Source organism: Mesoplodon densirostris, chromosome 1, assembly GCF_025265405.1.
Source record: "Mesoplodon densirostris isolate mMesDen1 chromosome 1, mMesDen1 primary haplotype, whole genome shotgun sequence".
Classification (NCBI taxonomy): Eukaryota; Metazoa; Chordata; class Mammalia; order Artiodactyla; family Ziphiidae; genus Mesoplodon; species Mesoplodon densirostris.
Window position 1 is genome coordinate 180680476 of NC_082661.1, and position 25450 is coordinate 180705925.

General features: G+C 41.5%; 2 protein-coding genes across 4 annotated transcripts in view; one reads left to right on the top strand and one right to left on the bottom strand.

Moving 5' to 3' along the window:
• Positions 1-1624: 1624 nt before the first annotated feature.
• Positions 1625-2083, top strand: ATOH7 (atonal bHLH transcription factor 7). The gene has a single exon (XM_060092343.1). The coding sequence runs from the start codon at positions 1625-1627 to the stop codon at positions 2081-2083; it is 459 nt and encodes a 152-aa protein (XP_059948326.1).
• A 13968-nt stretch (positions 2084-16051) lies between these two features.
• Positions 16052-25450, bottom strand: part of MYPN (myopalladin) — a 77649-nt gene continuing 68250 nt past the window's right edge. For all 3 annotated transcript variants that reach the window (XM_060092355.1, XM_060092350.1, XM_060092363.1), the window contains 4 exons: positions 24534-24741; positions 22782-22947; positions 19087-19220; positions 16052-16221 (listed from right to left, as the gene is read on the bottom strand). In XM_060092355.1, coding sequence (XP_059948338.1) covers positions 16052-16221; positions 19087-19220; positions 22782-22947; positions 24534-24741 — 678 coding nt within the window. The remainder of the gene's footprint in view (positions 16222-19086; positions 19221-22781; positions 22948-24533; positions 24742-25450) is intronic.

Below are 25450 nucleotides of genomic sequence, written 5' to 3' on the forward strand. Positions count from 1 at the left end.
CATATTTATAGCTTTATGAGGTGGGGGAAAAGTCTTCCACTAGGAATTATTTTTTAAAACCTCACAAATCACTTATATATTCCCATTTTGCACATGTATGCACATTATGATTAGTTTTATTAGATTTAAAAGTCAAATTAAATAATTAAGTGATTATCATCTCAATATATGTCCCGAAAACATTTATAAACCGGTGTCAGGGGGAATTGAGTATAAATTCTGACTTTGCCTAAGTATTCAAGCTCACGCAATCCAATTATATAGTAGGATAATATACATCTTTTACATACACATTAATATCTTTTAAAACCATTTTTTAAATTGAACTATAGTTAATTTACAATGTTGTGTTAGTTTCAGGTGTACAGCAAAGTATTCAGTTTATATATATATTCTTTTTCAGATTTTTTTCCTTTATAGGTTACTACAAAATATTGAATATAGTTCCCTGTGCTATACAGTAGGTCCTTGTTTATCTGTTTTATATATAGGAGTGTGTATATGTTAATCCCAAACTCCTAATATATCCCCCGCCCAATCCCCTTTTGTAACCGTAAGTTTGTTTTCTATGTCTGTGAGCATATCAATATCTTTTAATATGCTGTAATAAATTATTCTGCAGAAAACAGCCAAATTATTTGCACAGTAAAATTTCAGGTCTGAAATAATATTAGGACCTGCTAGTTTGTCCCAACTTGCTTAATAGCTAAAATAAAATGAATATACTCAATTGAATACATTCAATCAGCATTGTGCAAAATTGCCACACATCTTGACAAAGCAAAATTTTCTGACACTAAACGTCTAAATATCTTAAAATTTCAAGACAAACATATTCACACAAGTGATTTCTAATAATTTTAAAACCTTGGTTCAGTTTTTGGTAATGTAAGCTGCTCGCTGATATGGGAAAGGATGAACCAAGCCCTCCGCCCACCCCCACCTTGTTATTCTTTTGGGGACAGCCCGGCCACTCCAGATGGTGTGTTAGTGTTGGACATAGCTTTGGAGAAACTTCCAACAGACGAAGGCTGTAATGTCAGGATTTTGCCGTGCGTCGTCCCCCTTCCCCCCTGCAGTTCCCAGGGTAGGAAGGTGCTGAGATGGAAGCCGAGGGACGCCCGCCCACCTGCCACCACCTGTTTCCCTCCTTCAGCCCTCTGCTATAAATTCTCCTCCTTCAAAGATTCATCCAGCACTCTCCGACAGCTACTGCGGAAGAAGCGCTCCTTTCCTCTCTGACCTTGGGGAAAGATTTTGTTTTCCAGAAAAGAAGTCTCGGGCTTTCCCAGAGGACTTGAAAGACATTTCCCGAACCAGCGACACCAATTCTGCTGCCGGAAAGTTCCCTTCTCTTTTTCAACTTCACATTGGGAAAATGACTTTCTCTTCCACATCTCAATTTCCCCTAAACTTTGGCAAGTGAAGAGACATCAATCTGGTTATCCAATAGGACAGAGGGCGGGGCCCCGCACTCCCACTAGAAACTTCGATTCCACACGGTTGCTTTGTGCATGACTTATTTGCTACGAAGAGCCAAGTTGCAGAGCGGCTCCATACACCAGCCCACGCACAGGTCCTGAGCAGACCAGAGAGCTCGGCGCCTCCCTCTGTTCAGCGGGGGATGAAGTCCTGCAAGCCCAGCAACCCGGCGGCGGGAGCGCGTGCCGCGCCCCCGTGCGCGGGCGGCGCCGAGTGCGCGGGCACGTGCGCCGGGGAGGGGCGGCTGGAGAGCGCGGCGCGCAGGCGCCTAGCGGCCAACGCGCGCGAGCGGCGCCGTATGCAGGGCCTTAACACGGCTTTCGACCGTCTGCGCAGGGTGGTACCCCAATGGGGCCAGGATAAAAAACTGTCCAAGTACGAGACCTTGCAGATGGCGCTGAGCTACATCATGGCTCTGACCCGGATCCTGGCCGAGGCAGAGCGATTCGGCTCCGAGCGGGACTGGGTCAATCTCCACTGTGAGCACTTCGGCCGAGACCACTACCTTCCGTTCGCGGGCGCGAAGCTGCCGGGCGAGAGCGAGCCCTACGGCCAAAGGCTCTTCGGCTTCCAGCCCGAGCCCTTCCAGATGGCCAGTTAGGACGCGCGACCCTGCCGGAATGAGACGCCCAGTGATCCGCGCTCTGGAGCCGTAACCTTCCCCCAAGTAGCTGGTCGGGTTATCGGTGGCGTAGGATGCATTCTTAGAATAAAATTAGCAAATTTCCAGGTTACTTTTATTCGCATCCCCAGTCCTAGGGACGCAATGACTTTATTGCTTTTCTTTTATTCCTCCTTAGTATGTTGTAGATTTCATTAATGGATCTTGGAATGGTTTTGATTGCTGAAAGTAATGCCCCCTCCCCCTTTTCTGGACTACCTTGAGAGAAAACAACCTTAAGAAAAATAGGATTAGGTTATACTGCAGGTTTAGCCCTTACTTTCTTAAACTTTGTAAGTTTGTCCTGTTAGGGTGAAGTTACAGTATCTATTACTTGTGTATACTTAATACAGAGCTGCCTTCCTGTCTTGTAAATGCAGTTATGCTTAGTGCATTGTGTGTGCATGCATGAAGTAGTAGAAAGTTTTCTTCTTTGTTTTGGTAGAGTACATGGGTGTGAGTGCTCTGTATTTTTTAAAACTATGTGTACATTATTAAAATATAGATTTTGTAAAATATAATTAAAAACGTGGGTTTGTTTTTCATGCCAGGTGCCCTGCTAGTTTCCTGATGGCACTAAAGGCCTGTTTGTTTGGGGGGGGTGTGTGATGATATTGAGTGCTTATCTGAGCAAAGATGTGGAGTGTTTAAATCTAATCCCACCAATTGGCAAAGTGCTGTCTTGTAATACTTCATCAAAAAAAGACAAGCTGATGAGCGTACAAGTAATTAATTTGAAAGTTTTCTCTATCAACTTGGAAATATAGATATATTTTTCATGGTTTTTAAAAAGATTAAATTAATTGAAATAATGTTTAGCTTTTAAGTAACTAGATTTACAGTTCCTTAATATTTTATTTTCCTTATTAAACCAATTACTAACTACTAATTCCTTACAAGTACCCAAATATATATATTTGCATATATACATTTGTGTATATATATATATATGGCTTTTGGAAGTGATTTTCTTTTAATCAGTACCAGTTGAGCAATAAGGGCTTCACTATCATCAAGGCTAATCAAAAAAGGAGCAATATAATACATGTGATATTGGTTTGAATTACTTTTATAAATTTGCTTAACCATTGGATGAATAAACCAAGTCCTTAATGTAAAGAACGACTTGGTCAGCAGCACTGCACGCTTTTGGGAGATTGTCTTGCTAATAATTGGAAAAAGCAAGGCTCTATGCATTTGGAACTTGTCACAAGTCAACAAAAACAGCATTTCCCAAACCCTTTTATTATGTGTTCCAACACCTAACATCAAGGCACAGCCACCTATTTGCAGTTTATCTACAAAATCTTCATCAAAATTTTTACTTTCTTAGTTATCCCTGATTATCAAAATCCTTTTAGTTTGTAATGAGCGGGAGTATCTTCCCCACAAACTAAAACTTACAGAATCACAAGTATATCACTAGAAATCCATTGAGAGACTAATGCTGAATTTCCCTTTCCTTCTGATATCTGTTAATAAGAAACTGAGGTGTGCTCAGGACTTTCCTTCCTGGGTGCCAATTAGAGAATAAAATGTTTAACCTCTTGACTTCAGCAGCTCTTAGAAGACATTATAGTTCCAGCAGACAACACAGCTCTAGAAGTGATGATGCCCAGACCACTTTCTGGTCCTACTCCACTCTGCAGTGGGTACTGGGGCTATGGCAACCCTAAGGGCACCTGCCTTCCTCACTATTTGGGCACAATACTCTACTTATTTATACTTAAAATTCTTCATTAGTAACCCCAGTAAGTTTCTGGAGTTTGTAGAATGAAATAAAATCAGAGCTAAAATAGAATGTGTTAATCAGAGAGGATCTCACAGATGTATTCAGATGGCTAGTCCTTTCTTTAGGTAGGGTGCACATTCCTCTCTCTGGACTGTAAATACCTTGCAAAAGAGAACCATACAGGGATAAACATGCAATATATATATTTGCTTATCAACTTAACAGCAGTTTCTTTTTTTAAAATTAATTTTTATTGGGGTATTGTTACTTTACAATGTTGTGTTAGTTTTTACTGTACAGCAAAACGAATCAGCTATACATATGCATATACCCCCTCTTTTTTGGATTTCCCTCCCATTTAGGTCACCACAGTGCATTAGGTAGAGGGAACATTAAGTAGAGAACATGCTATACAGAATGTTCTCATTAGTTATCTATTTTATACCTAGTATCAATAGTATATATGTGTCAATCCCAATCTCCCTATTCCTCCCACCGCCCCCTTTCCCCCTTGGTATCCATACATTTGTTCTCTATGTCTGTGTCTATTTCTTAATGAAATCAAACAATTTAATTAAAATGATGCTATTCTAATCCTATGCCTCTTCTCCCCCATCCCCATTCCCCCCAAAGAGTGGGAATCTGTTAACTCTTATGCTTTTAGTTGCCCATTTCCGTGGTTTGGAAATCTCTGGAAGCAACTTAACTCTTACCAAATTCCTAAGCTTTCCACCCCACTTGATGTACTATTTTTTTCCAGAAAGATATTTGAGGGAAAAGTAAATGGGTCTCAGTGATCAAATCCAATCTATGATAAAACTCCTCAAACTGTATGTTGGGGAATCCATCATGGTTTATGGATTAGGAACTTGGATAAAACAAATGTAAAATATTTGTGGAGTTATGGTTCATTTATTACTATACATAATAGAATTTAGATTAGCAAGCAACCTAAAAGTTGCTACAATATACTATATTGTCTCACCTTTGAAAATATGTTCTTTCTAGTTTGATAACAGAACATATTGAAATTCAAAAATATTCTTTTATTTGGCTTCCTTTTCTTAAGAAATCAACAAATGTTATCAGGCATCTACCCATACCCTACCTTCTTCAACATCATCCTTGTCCTTGTGTAGGCAGCCAAGAAGAATACACATGTACTAATCAATAAGCGGCCTTGAACAGTGTGTAGCTGAGTGCTTCAACTGTATAGTATCGGTAATATGTGCCATAAGAGCTCCTAAGAGAGATATTAAGTAATAAAAGAAGACCCACTCCCAGGCAGGGTTTTAGTCTCATTAGTTATTATATGTGGGTTCTCCCTAGGTGCCAGCTGCAGGTTGAGGCCAAACCCCGAGGTCAGAAGTCTTGAAGAACCCTATACAAATGAATGGGGCTATCAAGATGGGAAAGGCCATCTAAGCTTGTGGTTCTCAACCCAGACTGCTCATTAGAATCTCAGGTAGGGAGTCTTGAAAAACATACCAGATCTGGGGCCCCCAGTTCAAGAATTGATTTAACTGCTCTGAGGTGAGGCCTAGGCATAGATATTTTTTTCAGTACTCTCCCGGTGATTCTAACTGGCTGATGGGGTTGAGAACTGCTTAATTAAACAATATCTACTATGACACCATTAACCTCATTACCAAAAACTGATTATATTGTTGTCACAGTCTTTGTATTTGCAGATCTTAAGAAGGATTAAGCTATCTTTCTTAACATCCAGTTACACCCAGTTTCTTAGTTAATGAGGTGACCATTATTTTTTTATTTTTATTTTTTTTTTTTGCGGTACGCGGGCCTCTCACCGTTGTGGCCTCCCCCGCTGCGGAGCACAGGCTCCGGACGCGCAGGCTCAGCGGCCATGGCCCACGGGCCCAGCCGCTCCACGGCATATGGGATCCTCCCGGACCGGGGCACGAACCCGTATCCCCTGCATCGGCAGGCGGACTCTCAACCACTGCGCCACCATGGAGGCCCGTGGTGACCATTATATTAATGAAGATCTAAAATTTCTGCTGGATATGAGCCAGATGGAATGTATTTGGGTTGTGGTTAATAGCGCTACAGGATTCAACAATTAAGGCTCAGTTCACTAAATTTTGCCATCTTAGAGTAAAAGCAAAGTGTTATTTTGGACTGAATTTGGCTCTGCTCTCTGATTAGGTTTCACTAAAGATATCTCTTTTTGCTACCTGTGGGTGAAAGAAATTTCAAAGCACATATAAGACCATAAATATATGACCAACCTTTTCACATGTATACCCATTCCTTTCTCTGATCATGAATATACTAGAAGGTGCAAGCTTTTTTTTTTTTTTTTTTTTTTTTTTCTGTATGCGGGCCTCTCACTGTTGTGGCCTCTCCCATTGCGGAGCACAGGCTCTGGACGCGCAGGCTCAGCGGCCATGGCTCACGGGCCCAGCCGCTCCACGGCATGTGGGATCTTCCCAGACCGGGGCACGAACCCACATCCCCTGCATCAGCAGGCGGACTCCCAACCACTGCGCCACCAGGGAAGCCCAGAAGGTGCAAGCTTTAATGAGTGTTTTATTGAATTAACACAGGACTTTTGGATTGCTGTTTCAAACAGGTAGTGTATCCCCAAAATACCCAAGCCGACAAAAAACTACTGAAAGCAAGAACTTACCCATCTCACATAACAAAGTCTGGGACCAAAACACAAAAAAACCCAATAACTAACTGCGAATAAATAAAATTTTATTTAATGAATAAAGAAACAGTCCATCACATCCTCTAAACTGCTTTTTAAAACACCCAGGTTGAATTAAATACTGGTTCTTAATTTTCTTTTTCTAATTGCAAAGTTTCCAAACAAAACACAACCTCCAATAAATCTTTACGAAAGCACAACTAGGAAACAGCAACGGGTGTCATGGAGATGATGTGGGCTACTGGAATACAATACCATATACTTCCTGGAGAAAGAAACAGTAAATGCTCACAAACATTTTGGCTTAAGCGATCATTGGTTTTCATTTCCAAAGAATATCTAACATGAACGATGCAGAGGAAAGGAATAAAAGCCAAGATCCATTAATTGCTTTCTAGTAATAGAGACGAAATATACAGTTTATATACTTCACACATTTCAAAATGGTTAGTAAAATAGTTTTTTCATTAGGATTTCAATAACCAAAAAGGTACTTTAGAAAATAAGTGGACTCTAGCTTCCTGAGATGGAAGCATATCATGTTTGTGAGCCTTCTGGGGCCTGGTGTGTTTTCAAGTGGAAAGAACTCATGCAGGAAGAGAAAGGAAAAGCATAAGATGTGTCCCTTGACCATGATTGAATTGTTAGCTATGGGTGTGTGTGTGTTGGTGTGTGTGTGTTGGTGTGTATGTGCACATGCCTTCGGGCACAAGAACTTTGTCAGTTCTCATGGCTGAAATGAATCATGGAGTTTAAATTCAGACTTGATGTAGCTAAGAATTTGAAAACAGAGACCAAAGGATATGTTCATTTTTGAGGGTCCATATCCATCTGTTATCCTAAGGTTGATCCATTTCAACATAAGCCTAAAGACATGCTAGTATGGTACGTTTCTTCATTAGAGCCTAGAGAAATACAATGGAGTTGTCCTGAACTGCATAATCCAGAAAGGAATACGGGGACTCTCTTGCTATTTCTCTGTGCACTGCGGAGTCATTATTTCCACTAGCTTCGATCATAGACGCAGGACTCTGAGTTCCCTTAGGCTATTCTGCCTATGTTGAAATAAATTTCCCTGGAATCTGCCTGTAGAAAGCAGATAGGATATTTCTTGAATTTATTTAATTTTTTTCTCCAGATTTTTTTCAACCACATAGCATCTTTTTTTTTTTACATCTTTATTGGAGTATTAATTGCTTTACAATGGTGTGTTAGTTTCTGCTTTATAACAAAGTGAATCAGTTATACATATGTTCCCATATCTCTTCCCTCTTGCATCTCCCTCCCTCCCACCCTCCCCATCCCACCCCTCTAGGTGGTCACAAAGCACCGAGCTGATCTCCCTGTGCTATGCGGCTGCTTCCCACTAGCTATCTATTTTACGTTTGGTAGTGTATACATGTCCATGCCACTCTCTCACCCCGTCACAGCTCACCCCTCCCCCTCCCCATATCCCCAAGTCCATTCTCTAGTAGGTCTGTGTCTTTATTCTCGTCTTACCCCTAGGTTCTTCACACATAGCATCTTGGAAGAAGAAATTCCCCCACTATGTACTACCCTTCTCAGGAAATACAAAGTAGGGGGAACAGGAAGAAATGTGAACTTTTTAAACAAATTAACTCCTTACTTTGGAGAAAAATATTTTTACCATTTTCTTTGGATTGAAAAAACCCCTGCTATCACTTTTTTAAAGGGTCTCTACAGTAAACTTCATAAGTATTTATTTATCCTACCATCCATCGTGGGAAAGTCTCAGATATTTTGTTTATTTCACAGATAAAGAAACAGAGACTCCAGAGTTATAGCAAAATTAGAGAATGTATCTGAAATTCATCTGAATGATTAAAATCCCTATTGAAATTCACCTGAGAATTCCTAGACATAAGGAGCTCTCCGAATGCTATTAAATATTTTATAGATTTTTATCTTGACAGGAAGATAATGAGAGAGAAGAGTAGGTCATGAAACTTAATGCTAAAGCTTGGAAAAAATAAGTGAAATTTAATCAGAAAAGAGGATATGGTATCTCTGAAATCAAAATATTGAGAAAGTAAAAATTAACCAGTGTGTGTTAAAAAATACAGTTGCACTCAAATTATCTCATTTGAATTATTTCAGGGTTTTACCTCTCCTTAAAATACACAGTAAAATGGGACTTCCCTGGTGGCGCAGTGGTTAAGAATCCACCTGACAATTCAGGGTACACGGGTTCAAGCCCTGGTCTGGGAAGATCCCACATGCTGTGGAGCAACTAAGCCCGTGCGCCACAACTACTGAGCTTGCGCTCTAGAGCCCGCGAGCCACAAGTACTGAGCCTGCATGCTGCAACTACTGAAGCCTGTGCTCCTAGAGCTCGTGCTCCGCAACCGCAATGAGAAGTCCGTGCACCGCAATGAAGAGTAGCCCCCGCTCGCCACGACTAGAGAAAGCCCGAGCACAGCAACGAAGACCCAACGCAGCCAAAAAACAAACAAACAAACAAACAAAAACCGGTAAAACTGTTCATACTGTGTGCACATACATTTAGTAATTTTGGTAGTGACTGCTATGGTCAATACTAGAATGTAGTTAGTTCACTGAATTCTTGCCCCACTAATTGTGGGGAAATTATAGGAATCTGTCTCCAGTTTGCAGATAATTCACTGAATATGTGTAGAAACATCAGGTTCTTTGGAATTTTGGAACATTGAGCAATTCATTCTTACCACATTATATGAAAGTCATTCATGTTTCTTAGTGGGTATTAAAGTACTTCTTATTGTAAGAAAACTATACTTGTAACTCCATTAATTTCCAATCGAAACTGGTCAAGCACCCCCCACCCTGCCACCCCCATCTTTCCCATCTTAAAGTTTCATTTTAATGTGTCCCTGTTTTCAGTTAGGAGGTAGAACGAATTTTTATCTTAGAAAGTAAAAGACATTCTATGAGAAGTTTATTGGACTTGCTGGATATTTTAGGAAGACTAAAACCCAGTTATCTTTCTGTTCCTCTAGAGATATCTGACCAGGTTATAATGTATGTGGTAATTTTTACAATTTGAATAATTTAAAAAATCTCTTTTAATTATCGAATATATGTATTTGTACATTAAAAAATCAGTTCAATCATCATCAAAAAAACAATCTTTAAACCTGGAAACTAGCACTGTTTTCTGCATTTTAAAGAAAAATGCCCATTTATGTCAACTGTCAGATATTTATTATCAAACAATGTTGAAATATTTTAGTTGTTACTATTAGGGAAACATTTTCTACTCACTTGTATGTTAAATCTTCTAGCAAATTAGTATATATGCCTCTACAGTACAACAATTTTCTTTATTGCTTACACTCAGCATTTATGGCACAATTCTCAGAGGATTGAAAAATGTTCTTTCTCTACTTCTTGCAATTTCAAGGCTATTGCTCTTCGGAGTTTGAAGTGACCATTACTTACATATTAACAAAAAACAGCCTGTTTATGGTTCTATAGCACCAAGTATGCTAACTAATATAATTAGACAGAAAAAGGAGGCAAACATATTTTTAACAAATATGCATTTTTTTTTGCATCGCACAGATTTTTTAAAAAACATGGTAGCAGCAACTTTTTTTTTAGCATACTGATGACCACTGCATTGTCAAAGTTTAGAAGATGCTTGGCATTCTTCAAGCAATGCTTCAGTAATTAACTTTCTGAAATATTGATCCACTTAAAACAAGAAAAGGCAATCAGTGGTGAAAAGGACTCAACAAGCTCTATTGCAATCTAAGTATCTGTTCATCTTCCTGGTGAGGCCCAGTGATTTTCAACTCGACCGTAAGTGGAAATACTTTGAGTCCAGATTACCCCGGAAGGGACCTTGAATAAAGATCATTATGAGTAAATTTGCCTTTGAGTTTACAACCAACTTATAAATAGCCCATATACAAACAGACTCAGGCCAGGATCTCAGCTTGGAAGGTTCTTTGGGAGTGTGTAGGGAGGAAGAGGACAGGAGGAGGCTGTGATCAACCAGAATAATTTGGATGTCTGACTCAGTTTTCTAGACCTCCCCTCCTGGCCTGATTTTTTTTTTTCCTTTTTTTTTTTTTTTTTTTTTTTTTTAAAGAGCCTCTTTTTATTAATTTATTTTATTTATTTTTTTGCTGTGTCGGGTCTTCATTTCTGTGCGAGGGCTTTCTCTAGTTGTGGCAAGCGGAGGCCACTCTTCATTGCGGTGCGCAGGCCTCTCACTATCGCGTCTTCTCCCATTGCGGAGCACAGGCTACAGATGTGCAGGCTCAGTAGTTGTGGCTCACGGGCCCAGTTGCTCCGCGGCATGTGGGATCCTCCCAGACCAGGACTCGAACCGTGTCCCCTGCATTAGCAGGCAGATTCTCAACCACTGCGCCACCAGGGAAGCCCCATTTTTTTTTTTTTCCTTTTGCCAGCAGTTCCATCTATTAGAAGTTGACGGAAGTAAGGAAGCAACTGCTTTTAAAAGCACAGCTCCTGTGTGAAGTTAAAAGACTCTCAGGCATTCAGGATTTGTTCAATTGGACTGCTTTCTTCTGACCCCTAAGCCAAGATGCATGGAACAGGAGTTAGGTCATTTTGGAGCATGAGACATGTTGGCAGGTTGTGGGGAAGGGGTGAGGGGATGGGCTACAGCATGGGGGGTTACAGAACATGGGGCACAGGGCATCTCGGAGAAAAACACGGAATGGGGATAGAAGCAGAAAGGACCTCAGACACTGTAGCTTGGACATGTAGACACAAAAAAGGAGGAAGTAGTCTTTCTTCTATTAGCTGCTTGGTGGTTTGGTTTTTTTTAAAAAATTAATTAATTAATTAATCTTTGGCTGCATTGGGTCTTCGATTTGGTGTGCAGGCTTCTCATTGCGGTGGCTTCTCTTGTTGCGGAGCATGGGCTCTAGGCACGCCGGCTTCAGTAGTTGTGGCGCACGAGCTTAGTTGCTCCGTGGCATGTGGGATCTTCCTGGACCAGGGCTCGAACCCATGTCCCTGCATTGGCAGGGAGATTCTTAAGCACTGTGCCACCAGGGAAGTCCGGCGGTTTGGTTTTAATGCTGCATTTTCTTTCTCCATTTTCCCTCTGATCCCCATTTCCATGACTAACCAAGTTATGAAAAGCCCTTCACTTGTTTGGAAAGAAGGGTGCTTATGGGATCTGCATAGCTTTTTGAAAAAAGGGCCAGAAGGATTGTACCAGCTTTCCCTCTTTGCCCGGTCCATTTTTGCAGTTTTGGAGATTTCTCTGAGGGCTTCATGAATGCTGCATGTCCAACGAGTGTAGTGCAAAATAGTAGGGTCTAATAAGGCCAAAGTGCATGTTTATTTCTACTTTCCAGACATGCACTGCACGTGCAACAAGGAGGAAGTACATTCTTAACTGACGCCGACGCTACAGCCTATGCTATCTGCAGCCCTTCGGACCTTTTAGGGTAAGTTCTGTGATCAAATCATGGTAATAAAATGATTCTTCTCAATCTCACCTGCTCGTTGGAATCACCTGGGAAGCTTTAAAAATACTGATGCCGGGCTTCCCTGGTGGCGCAGTGGTTGAGAGTCCGCCTGCCGATGCAGGGGACGCGGGTTCGTGCGCTGGTCCGGGAAGGTCCCACATGCCGCGCGGAGCGGCTAGACCCGTGAGCCATGGCCGCTAAGCCTGCGCATCTGGAGCCTGTGCTCTGCAACGGGAGAGCCCACAACAGTGAGAGGCCCGCGTACCGCAAAAAACAAACAAACAAACAAACAAACAAAAAACTGATGCCTATGCCAGAACCCCAGAACTTATGACAGTGATTTGGGGTTGTGGCATGGCTATTGGGATTTTTAAAAGTTCCCCAGGAGATTCTAGTGTGCCAAGGTTAAAAACCAGTGCTCTAGACTCAATTCATTTTATATGGAAACATACTGACTTACATAGAATTTTAAAGTCCAATTTAGGTCAATAAATATTTATTGAGTGCCTACTCTGTATAAGGCAAACTTTTGACACAGTCCTTACTAACAAGTAGCTAAAATCTAGTGCAGGCAAGACTGCGCTAGTGCAAGGGGAGAGACAGGCAGGTATATAGAGGCTGTGTTTTATATAAAATACTATACAAATTAATCTCTTTTTCCAGACTCAAGAAATTTGCTATAAGATTTCAAAAAAAGTAGAATTATATTTTATTGGGGTCTGGGGGGGGGGTCAGAAAATATTTCATAGAGGCAGTAAAGTAGCATTTGAGATGGCTTTTAAGGAACAGGTAAGATTTCTGTACATGGGGATTGGGGAGAAAGCCTTCCAGTTGGAGGCAAAAAAGAGCCATGTGGCTGGAAAGCCGAGGCCTGTGTTAACTTTGCTGGTGCACTGGGTGTGTTTTCTGAGTAATGGATGAAAAGCTTTGGGATCATATTGAAGCAAGGCTTGAATAGCACAGGACAGAACAGCTGGCCTGGGTTGGCTCCAAGGAGCCACTGGGGGTTCGAAAATTGGGGAATGATATGATTGGAGCAGTACTTCAGGAAGAATGATCTGATGCTGAGATCTCAGCTAGATTTGAGTGGGAGAAAAAGCAGGACTAGAGGCAGGAAGACCAATTAGAAATCTCTTATTATGGTTGAAGTCAGAAGAATTGAGGGAAATTAAGAAAGTAATGAAAGTCTGAACTGGGGAACCACAGGGGGACAGAAAGGAAGGCCTGAATATAAAAGAAATAATCGAGTTAGAATTAACATGATTTGTCAATTGATTAGAGGAAGCAAAAAATGACTTGGATACTCTATTTGGATTACTAGGACTGTGATGGTGCCATTAATAGAAATCATTAAACTAGGATGATGAATGGTTTATGAAAGGGAAGATGATGAATCTGATTTTGGATATGCTGAGTCCAAACATATCCAGCAGAACTAAAATTTCTTATATAAGTATTCCTCGTTGTAATTGAATTCCAATAGAATTTGGATTTGTTCAACACAGTAGTTCTCAACAAAGGGGATCCTGCCTCCCGGGGAATATATGGCAATGTCTGGGGACATTTCGGGTGGCCACAACTTGGGGAGGGGTTGCTCTGCTATTGGCATCCAGTGAGTAGAAGCCAAGGATGCTGCTAAACATCCTCCAGCCTGCATGATAGTCCCTCACAACAACGAATTATCCAGCCCCAAATGTCAAAAGTGCTGAGGTTGAGAAACTTTCCTGTAACATAATCCAAAAGTTCAAATTCAAGGAATTTTAAAGCTTGTTATATTTTAGGTTCGACAGTGCCAGCTAGTGGCCAAATGTAATATTTATCATAGTTCACTGTTGAACACTGTAAAACAACAGATAAAAAATATTAAGAAAGCGAATACATATAGAGATGAAGAATATCCTCTCATAGGAGAACTGTCTAGAGTTTACATTAATAGATGTGATGAGGAGGTTGGGTGTCCAACTGTGGAGAAGCAATCCTGGAGTTAGAAAATGCTCTTTGGTCATAAAGAGATTTGATAATAGAAGCCAATATAGAAACAGAATATTTTACAGGGTGCATTCTGTATGGAATGCATTCAATTTCATTACAGTTGCCTATACTTTTACTATTGTTCCTGCATACATAAGAAAGGAAAAAGTCTAATAATTCTTCTAAATAATTGGCTGAAATCTTTATTTCTTAAGGATGTAACTTATGGTATTTTATTTAATTAAGAAATAAAGATTGAAAATAATTAAGATGATTTTAGAGTCATGAAAAATATAGGATGAAGAGTACTAGAAACTTCCCTTTAATAAAAAATAGACTTTTGCCCAAAGAAGCAGCACTTGACATGCCTTTTTTCTTACCTCCCCCACTAGATTGTAAGCTTTCTGCAGGCCGGGACTGTGTCTTATCATATTTGTGTATGGCCCATAGTCTCTAGCATAGCATCTTATACAGAGTGGACACACAAATGATTTTTTGAGTGAATGAATTTATTTTTATACTGGAAATCCTTGCCTTGAAGTGAAGAAAATTTCAAGCCTTTCTAAGCAATTACTATTTGTTCACTTGAGTAAGATGCCAGCTGAGGATGTCTGGCTCAGAGAACACCAAGGACTTGGGCACAAGGAGTTGGTAACAGACACTCCAATTCATTTTCCTGGTGAATCTGGAGCAAACTGTGCCGTGATGACCATCCCTAGGGCAATTTTTTGACTGGTGCATACATTGTAGATTTCTCTAATATAAGATTCATTCATCCAACAAATAGTTATCGAATGTCTACTTTGTGCTAAGCACTCTTCTAGGCACTGGGATATCACAGTGAACTTAAGTCTAAAAATTCCTTAAGTGGGGAGGCAGGTTTTGAATTAGTGGGTTAGAATAAAGATGCACATTCCCTGTCCCTCCCACTTTCTCAGCTAGCATAATATTTTCGGTATAGAAAATGCAATTTGACTAATGATCTCAAAGCAGTTCACAACTATTAAAGACCTCTCCTTCTACAGCCACTGCTTTGCTCGGGTAAATGAAAAAACAAAAACCACTCTCCCATCACTTCCTCTTCTAGTTTGCATTTCTTCCTTTCTCACTGCTTCATATACTTGCAGACTTTTGGGGCGAGGGGAGAAGCAGGAGAGTCAATATTCTTTGCGCAGATGATGATGATGCCTGAATATTTTTGCAAGTGGCAACTGAAGCTTGTAGCTTTAAAAGTGACCCCGCAGAAGATTTCCTTCTGGTTGGTTTATTAACAACCCTTTAGTTCTAGAGCCTAGGGATATATATATATATATATATATATATATATATATATATATATATATTCAGAAAGAAAAACCACTCACCATTGTATCCAAAAGAAAATGGTACAGGCAGGGTGGTGGGTCCCTGTTTTGGCTATAGAATAAGTGCACTGTGCAATATTTAGTGTTTCAGTGATTTTTTTTTTTTGGTATCTCAATCACATTTTGGCACTTTATTATGTGTCTCAGTACACCCAGGGTAAGCAAATCAAAAGTGCTTCTCCACGTATGTGAGTTGTATGGCACAGACTCCTAGTGCTAAGTAGAAGCTGATTTAATGAATCCACCAAAACTACTGCTATGGATGCAATCAATGAAAGGTGGTGGAGACCCCCCTGCCTTTTTCTTTTGCATTGTTTAGTGAGTTTGTGATTCCTAAGGTCACTACTGTCCAACTCCTCTCAGCCCAAGCATCTGACCCCTAATTGCTCCTAGGAGGGCCTGAATACCCCAACGCAGCAGAGGGCAGGGAAGCATGCTAGCTTTTTCCCAAAGCAGTGGATGGCAGCTGCATGACATCTTTGGTTCGTCTGTATTGTCTTCTCATTTTGTTGTAATCTTAAAAGGCACAGCCCTGCATCTCTCTCTGAGCTGAGATTGCACGAGTCCCCAGCTGACTTACTCAAAGCTCTCCTTGCCACAGGTCGGGCAGTGTGGGAACTTACTCAAATCCAGTTGCTTGGAAACCATCTTATCTGGCTGGTCTTCCTTCCCCTCCACAGTCCACCCCCTTACACAGCAGGCACCCAGACATTCTTAAAGTTCATCACTTTCCACTACACTCCGAGAAGAGCATGAATACACCATTGTGCTTTCCATGGAGGAGAAAGCAGAGAAAATGTCAAGTCCTTTACTGGTGAGAGATCCGTAGCGACTGCCACTGGGCCGGACAGACATGGGTGGTGGGATCTGGTGGTGCCACTGAGCTGGAAAATGGACCAAATAATGTGTTACAATCAAAGGAATACAGTCTAGCAGGTACACGGCAGGGGTGCATTCTGTGCTCATTCCAACACTTTCTGTGGGATCTTAGTAAAGCACTGAAATATATCTGGGTCTGAAATGCCTCATTTGTAAAAGAGAGAAATAAAATCTCTCCTTCCCTGTCGGGAAGAGGGAAATTGGGCTGGTGATCTTTTAATCCCCTAATTCCAAACCCTATGATTCTAATCCAGTAAAATGTGGGACTGTAAGAAGGAACAGTGGGTGACTAGGGTGATTTCTCAAAATTTTCTCCTGACCTAGCATGGAGTCTGCTGGGTGGAGGGCGGTGTAGAGAGGGCGGTAGGCTCTCAAGGCAGGGCACCTCAGAAGGTGGAGATGAGAAATCTATGGAAATGGAAGCCAAAAGATGAGTCCAGACCTCTGACCACACACCTAATCACCCTAATCAGCGATCACCTACCTACCGCCCTAATCAGGTTCTAATGAGTTACAGCAAGAAGACTGAAAAGTAACTTATGTGCAATCAACCGTGGTTCGTGGTTCGGGGACAAAAGGGAATATTAGAATTTCCACGTTCACCAAGCACTGTCCAAAGGGGACCCTGGTTTTAGCAGCCAGGATCCTTAGGCTTGAACATGGCCTGAATGAAATATCCATCCAAGCTGCTCAGTCCTGTGTGTTGTCACTGATTCAGAAATTACCGAGCAGTCCTCTCATGAGGTTTCCAAGAACCTTGCTGTGGAGAAGGGGAAGCACCGGGTGGGGAACACGGACGCTCTGGGTCCTACGAAGCTATGGACCCTTGTAGCATTCCCACTTATAAACGGGTCCTTTGTTGATTTCATTCTTTTGAATAAGTTTTTCGGGATCTAAATGCCTCTGAGTGAATTGATAAAATCAAAATTTGAAAGCTACAAAACAGGACAAAACTTACAGCGATTCCACAAGAGAGCAGGCACTCAGTAAGGCAGCCATGAACTGGTTTAAGTCCCTCCCCGCGGCCCTCCGCCCCTTAGCCTTTCCTGGCTCTCTCGGACACCTTAACCAGACAGCAGGTACTATTAGAAGCCCTCTTTTCGAAGAGAGAGGGATGCCTACTGTCCCCGTTCCTCGGACAGGTAAGAAGTGATAGCGGGGGGACGTACGGGATTGATTTTACCCCAAATCCTCCATGCTTTGCCCCACTCCCCGGTCCCAGCTGAGGATTCAGCGCTTCGCGTCGTTAGTGCTGTGGAATCAGGACGGGAGCCAGGGAGAGGTGAGCCAGGACAAACTGAACTGGGGACTCCGCCGCGTATGAGCGGGACCGGGACAAGAGTCATCAGTTTCAGGGCTTATTGGTATGAATTTCTTAGTTGGAGACCTGTTTCCTTCTGACATGGTGAAGTGGGTGAAATGGTAAGGCATTAGCCTGGATTAAGAAACATATCACTGGCGTGTCTCTCCTCGGATCCTCCCAGGGGAAAGTACATTTGAGCCAGCGTCCCTCACGGCTGAATTTCTTTTCAAGTCCACGAATTAAGGAAGATAACCAGAAAGCTATGTATTTTCTCTAAATATTAGACTTAGGGAAAATGGCAGGCCAAGACCCCTCCTGTATGGTACCAAAGAAAGGAGGTACTCGGGGCTTCTCTGGCGGTCCAGCGGTTAAGACCCCGCGCTTCCACTGCAGGGGGGCACGGGTTCGATCCCTGGTGGGGGAATTAAGATCCTGCATGGCGCGCGGCACGGCCAAAAAAACCATGAAAAAAAATGAAAAAGGGGGGGCAGGTGCACCTATAAATAGCAGGGACCTCAGGTTCTAGGCAGAGTTACTGTTTCTTATTTGTTATTCTGGTTAATCATGTTAAACCAGTAATGAATGAGAAACTTATTAAGCCAACAAATTAGTTCTTTTAAAAGAGGGGGGAAGAAAAAGATTACTCTTTTGGGTTAAGGAATATGTCTTCAAAAATTTCCAGTTAATGTCAAAATTATAGAGGAGAGGAGTACAGTACACAAATACATTAATAAAGATTAATTTGTTAAATCTTTTTGAGAATTACAAACATGGCTGAAAGGAACGATATAAAACCTGGGTTTGCATTCCAGCTGTAGTCACTTAATCTCTCTGAGTCTCTGTGTTTCTTCCGCATTTAAATGAGGGTAACAACAATTACAATAACCTCATGGGTTTAGGAGGGTCTTAGGGTACCATTTCATAAATTACAAGTCACTGTACAAAAGTCATCTGATATCAGTATCATTAGGACAGCTCTCTATTATTAGTCTGATTGTGAAATTGGAGTAATAAATATTTGTGGAATTAATTAACAAATGAATAGGGTCTGGAAAATTCTGCTGGGTGGAGGCATGACTGGGGAATGACAGGCAGTGGGGAGGGAGTTCCAGTGGGTGACCCATGGCAGCAAGGAGATGGCATGAAGATGCTGGCTGATTAGAAGTACAAGCACATTGTACACTCTGAAGTAGTTGTAATTCCTAGTATTAGAAGTTCAGAAAAATTAACCTCTTTTGGAAGAAGATTAACCTTATAGGGAAATGAAAGAGTGTACAAAAGCCTGAGGTGACTAGGATAAAATGACTTTAAAAATCCATCTCTTAAGCACTAAAATATGATCTAACCAATTCATTTATGAAAACTTGCTACACCTATCCTAAAAGAAAAAAGATTTTTTTGGCCAGGCCGTGCGGCTTGCGGGATCTCAGTTCCCCGACCAGGGACTGAACCGGGGCCTAGTCTGTGAAAGCGCCAAGTTCTAAGCACTGGACGACCAGAGAATTCCCCCCCAAAAGATTTTTAAGCTGCCTGTCACACACAGATCAACCGATGCCATTATACTTACCATATATATCCAACCTGGCAGTGCATGACACGATGCCAGCTTCATTCTTGGCTGACAATGTGTACCATCCAGCGTCTGATTTCTTGGCTGGCTGAATGAGGAGGCAGACATACCCAGTTGTGTCCTGGTGCATGCTGGAGAAAAGAAAGAATATATCCGAATTGTATCTGGGGGCAGAAGTGGCCTTGTCGAGTTTAGGGCTCCGGGAAACTCGGACAAGTCAGGCAGTGCAGTGCTTCTCATCGCCTCCCTGACCCTAGCAGGAGGGAAGGGGATTCAGCTTGAAGCAAGCGTCAGAGGCAAACTTGAAGGTGGAAAGAAGAGGGTCAGTAGCCATGGCTGAGACCTGTTCTTGCCCTCTCCACTCTCCTCCCAGGAGGACTCCCACTTGTCACAACCAAAGTATAGAAAAAATCTCTTTTCCGAACCAGGCCGGATGTTGCAACAAGAACTTTGTTAAAAAGCTACGGGAGAGTAGACCAAAACAAGAGTCCAGGGATGGATGGACTGTTAGCATGGATGGGGTCTTTTATTTTCTTTCTCCCTTCCTTCCTCCCTCCCTCTCTCCCTCCCTCCCTCCCTTTCTTTCTTTCTTTCTAATTGAAGTATCATTGATTTACAATGCTGTTTTAGTTTCTGGTGTACAGCAAAGTGATTCAGTTATACATATAACTTTTTCAGATTCTTCTCCATTATAGATTTATTACAAGGTACTGAATATAGTTCCCTGTGCTATACAGTAGGGCCTTGTTGTTTATCTATTTTATATATAGTAGTGTGTATCTGTTAATCCTAAACTCATAATTTATCCCTCCCCCCACCCTTTCCCCTTTGGTAACATTAAGTTTGTTTTCTATGTCTGTGGGTCTATTTCTCTTTTGTAAATAAGTTCATTTGTATCCTTTTTTTAGATTCCACATATAAGTGATATCATATGATGTTTGTCTTTCTCTTTCTGACTTACTTCACTTATGATAATCTCTAGGTCCATCCATGTTCCTGCGAATGGCATTATTTCATTCTTTTTTATGGGCAAGTAATATTCCAATGTGTGTATGTATGTATGTATGTATCTGTGTATATATATATATATATATGTATATATACCACAACTTCTTTATCCATTCATCTGTTGATGGACACTTAAGTTGCTTCCATGTTTTGGCTATTGGGGTGCATGTATCTTTTTGAATTAGAGTTTTTGTCTTTTCTGGATATATGCCCAGGAGTGGGATTGCTGGATCATATGGTAACTCTATTTTTAGTTTTTAAAGGAACCTCCATACTGTTCTACATAGTGGCTGCAGCAATTTATATTCTCACCAACAGTGTAGGAGGGTTCCCTTTTTTCCACACCCTCTCCATCATTTATTATTTTTAGACTTTTTGATGATGGCCATTCTGACTGGTGTGAGGGGATACCTCATTGTAGTTTTTGGTTTGAATTTCTTTAATAATTAGCAGCGTTGAGCATCTTTTCATGTGCCTGTTGGCATCTGGCTGTGTTCTTTGGAGAAATGTTTATTTAGGTCTTCTGCCCAGTTTTTGATTGGGTTGTTTGTTTTTTGACATTGAGCTGTATGAGCTGTTTGTATATTTTGGAAATTAAGCCCTTGTTGGTCACATTGTTTGCAAATATCTACTCTCGTTCTGTAGGTTTTCATTTCATTTTGTTTATGGTTTCCTGTGCTCTGGAAAAGCTTATAAGTTTCATTAGGTCCCATTTGTTTATTTTTGCTTTTATTTCTACAGTATTGCCTTGGGAGACTGACCTAAGAAAACATTGGTATGATTTACGTCAGTGAATGTTTTGCCTATGTTCTCTTCTAGGAGTTTTATGGTATCATGTCTTATATTTAAGTCTTTAATCCATTTTGAGTTTATTTTTGTGTATGGTGTGAGCGAGTGTTCTAACTTCATTGATTTACATGCGGCTGTCCAGCTTTCCCAACACCACTTGCTGAAGAGACTGTCTTTTCTCCATTGTATATTCTTGCCTGCTTTGTTGAAGATTAATTGGCTCTAGGTGTGTAGGTTTATTTCTGGGCTCTGTATTCTGTTCCATTAATCCATATGGCTGTTTTTGTGCCGATACCATGCTGGGATATCCAAGAGCATGGGATATCTTTCCATTTCTTTGTAGCATCTTCAGTTTCCTTTATCAGTGTTTATAGTTCTCAGCGTATAAGTCTTTCACTTCCTTGGTCAGGTTTATTCCTAAGTACTTTATTTTTTTGGATACAATTTTAAAATGGTTTGTTTTTCTTTACTTTCTCTTTCTGATATTTCATTGTTAGTGTAAAGAAATGCAACAGATTTCTGTATGTTAATCTTGTATCCTGCTACCTTGCTGAATTTGTTTATCAGTTCTAATAGTTTTTGTATGCAGTCTTTAGGGTGGAGGGGGTATTTCTTAATATATCCAACTGGGCATGTGCAGCATTTAGCTTAATACAGTTCAGGAGCAAATCAGCCTGCTCTTTCCTTCTGTTTTCTCTATGTCAGTAGTTCTTAACTAACCTTGACTGCATATTGCAATCCTTCCTAGATAATTACATCAGAATTTCAGGCTGTGTTTGACACGTTTTATTAATTTACACTGAAGTGTTAACTCAGGAATATTCTGTTCTTGCTTATATTTTACCAGAGAAAAACCCTGACCTATATATACATAGACTTTTTTAGATGCCCAAATTCTGTAAAACCCAATATTTTCTAGGACAAATTCAGTTTACTGTGAAGAAATCTCAGTAGAAATTTCTGTACATAAGCTGCCTTTGTAGCATAAAGCCAAAATGGCAAAGAATGAAGGATGGTTAGGGGAAATTAAGGAAAGCACCCGCTTTAAGAAACTGGATCCTTAAAGTTACTTAAAAAACAGCCAGGGGCTTCCCTGGTGGCGCAGTGGTTGAGAGTCCGCCTGCCAATGCAGGGGACACGGGTTCGTGCCCTGGTCTAGGAAGATCCCACATGCCTCGGAGCGGTTAGGCCCGTGAGCCATGGCCGCTGAGCCTGCGTGTCCGGAGCCTGTGCTCCGCGGCGGGAGAGGTCACAACAGTGAGAGGCCCGCGTACCGCAAAAAAACAAAACAAACAAACAAAAAAACAGCCATGTAGTGATGGATGGAGAAGTATTACTTTAATATTTTATTTTGCTTTATTTTATTTTAGCTTTTTACTGTCAAAAGGTTTTCTGTGTGCTAATATGACTGAAGACACATGACAAAAAATAGGCACGATCTTTATAAATTCCTCATACCTTTTTTTTTTTTCTTTTTTTTTGCGGTACGCGGGCCTCTCACTGTTGTGGCCTCTTCTGTTGCGGAGCACAGGCTCTGGACGCGCAGGCTCAGCAGCCATGGCTCATGGGCCCAGCCGCTCCGCGGCATGCGGGATCTTCCCGGACCGGGGCACGAACCCGTGTCCCCTGCATCAGCAGGCGGACTCTCAACCACTGCGCCACCAGGGAAGCCCCCTCATACCTTTTTAAGCTTAAAAATTAAGGTTTTAAAACTGTGGGACATCTGTACAATGCACTACCCCTCAGCAACAGAAAGGAATAAATTCTTGATAAGCACAGTGATGTGTGAAACAAATACATTATGCTAAGTGAAAGAAACCAGATTCAAAAGGCTACAGACTTATTTGGGCGGCCTGACAAGCCTCACTGAACTTGACCGAGGGTGGAGCCTGTACCTGATCCTCTCTCTGGTGAAGGGGATGGTCTCATTGTCTTTCTTCCAGTAGAACACAGGTGGAGGCATGCCAATCACCCGGCACTCCAGTCTCACTGGGTGGCCTTCGGGAACACCGCTGTTCTGCAGTTTCTCCAGGATTACAGGCGCTTTCTTCACTTCTTTGGCTGAATGAGAGAAGGGCAGTGCTAGTTGGAAGAGTAAGTGCCTTGGGGTCCATGCCTCAAACAAATTACAGTCCTGGAATCTAGCAGAGTGAGCACCCACCCACCTTTACCTCTTCATTAGAGCACTTCTCAAGCCTCTTAGTGAAGATCACTACCTTGATAAAAGCTCCAGAAATGAAGCTTGATAAAAAAGAAATGAGGAAACTGTCTCTGCCTATCTTATGAGGGACTACACTTAAGGATTTGGGTCACACACATGGGTTACATATGGTAGGTGTGGAATTGAGGGAGTTTCTTTTATTGCTCAGCAGTAAATTTTGAGAAACAGTATATTATATGTACTACATATATCTTTTTTTTCTTTTTTAGAGGAGTTTATTTCGTAGAAGATATATTAATTTTCCCTCAACTTTTTATCTTGAAAAATTTTATAGCTACAGAAAAGTTGAAAGAAGTATACTATTTAAAAAAAACCACACACACAAATTATGCTTCCTAAGGAGGCTTCCCGCCCGCCCGCCCACACCACAGAACCAGTTAAGGCAAAGCTACCTCATATCTCAGGGTTCCCTAGTCAATAGCAAAATAGTGGGAAAAGAGTAAAAGCTGCAATCAACGTATCCTCGCAGAATGAGCTTTTCCTACTCTGTTGGCGAGATGGAATTAAGGATGAGAAAAAGAAAAAAATATACTGAGGAGACAGCTAGTAGCTTAGAGAGAGGACTAGCATTCTGAAGCTACCCTGATTTCCTTCAGGGGCCATACGAGGGAGACAGTGGGAGAAAGCCCAGCACAAGATTTCATACATTCTGAAATCTAATTCTGGCTGGACTACTGCCCCGAGGGGCTGGCACCTCCCAGGTGACAATGACTTGTTGTCCTTATCTGTGGACATGACAGTGTTTTGTTCACATCATCTTATAAGGTAAGGGTTTGTTTGTTTAGTTATAGATTCAAGTGCCTTCCACATTCCAGGCACTGAGTCAGACATCAGAGATACACAGAAGAACAAGTCAGAATCTCTGACCTCAGAGGCTCATGGTGTCTTCAGGGAGGTAAAAGGGAAACTAGTTACACCGAAGCCATGAGTGCTGTAAGGGTCTCTCCTTTACTAAGTGCTATGGAAACAGAGGAGGATGTAACCTGGTGGACCCACTGTGCCTTTGTGGTGACATTTGAATTAAATCTTAGAGAATGAGTAGGAGGTTGCTAGGCAAAGAAGGGCATTCCATGTAGAGGGACCACGGATGCAAAGGCATGGAAGCTTGGGGTGGGGGGAGACCCTGGAGTGTTCCAGGAGTGATGAGCTATAGGGCAAGTGACCTGAATTTAGTGATAGTCAATTAGTAATTACAATGACTACCATTTATTGCAAGCATGATATACACAAAGTACCATATTTTGTTTTTAGCTTACTGATATGTTTTCGAAAGCGACGTAGGAAACACGGCCCTTATTACAGTGAAGGAGAAACTAAGATGAGACTTGGTGGGGCAAAGGACTAAGGAATTACATCAGAGGCTCTGCATGTTTCTGCAATAACTTTGGAGGGGGTTATGTTTAGGGGTCCTAGCAGTAAATCTTACCTACTACAGTGAGGTCCAGACTAAAAGAATTCTGCCCGGTTTTGTTGGTAGCAACACAGGTGTAGGTCCCTGCGTCACGTTGAGTGAGAGGGTCAATGAGCAAAGAGTGGACTCCAGTCTCCCTGACCAGCATCTTGTGGGAGGTGTCGGGGAGCACAGGCTGGCCATTGAGCAGCCACGTCAGCTCTGGAGGCGGCAAGCCACTCACCTAATAAACAACAGGACAGATGAGGCAAATGACAGATCGATGACAGACAGATTTATTTGGTGGCTGAATTCTTCATCCTTGTCTGGCACCACATTGATAGCGACAGAACGTCAGTGCTGAGAAACCTCTCCTCAGGAGCATCGGGACAAGAGGGGTCTACATGGGTGGCCTCGTGCATTTAAACCGTATAGTATTTGGACCCCAATTCGGGTCATGATTATATTCTAGATTAGAATGAGTAAGAATTAAAAAGCTAAATAGATAGATAAAATAGGCCTGTGGGATCAGTTTCAGAGATATTGCCTACATACCTAATAAGAAACAGGTAGCCAAGAAGGGCACAGACATTAAACCAGTGTTCTCAAAGCTGGCTGTGTGTCATAATCACATGAGGAGTAATCCTGATGCAGACTTACTATATTAAATCAGAATCTTTGGGGGTGGGACCCAGTCATGGGTTTCTTTTAGGCTTTAGGGTGGAAGAAGTTAATCCCAAATATTATTTAGGTAACTAATGGGAGAGCAAGAACCACCTAGAGAAGTGGATTCTATAAATGCTTAACCTTAAGCCTTTACTAATTTGTTTCTAAATCTCCATAGCATTCTACATCGTTTGGACAGAAGGGGTGACTTAAGTTACTGTTCATACTGAGAAATATTCATACTGTTCAACTGAGCCTAGTTTCTGGTGGAAGAGTTAGAATGTAGA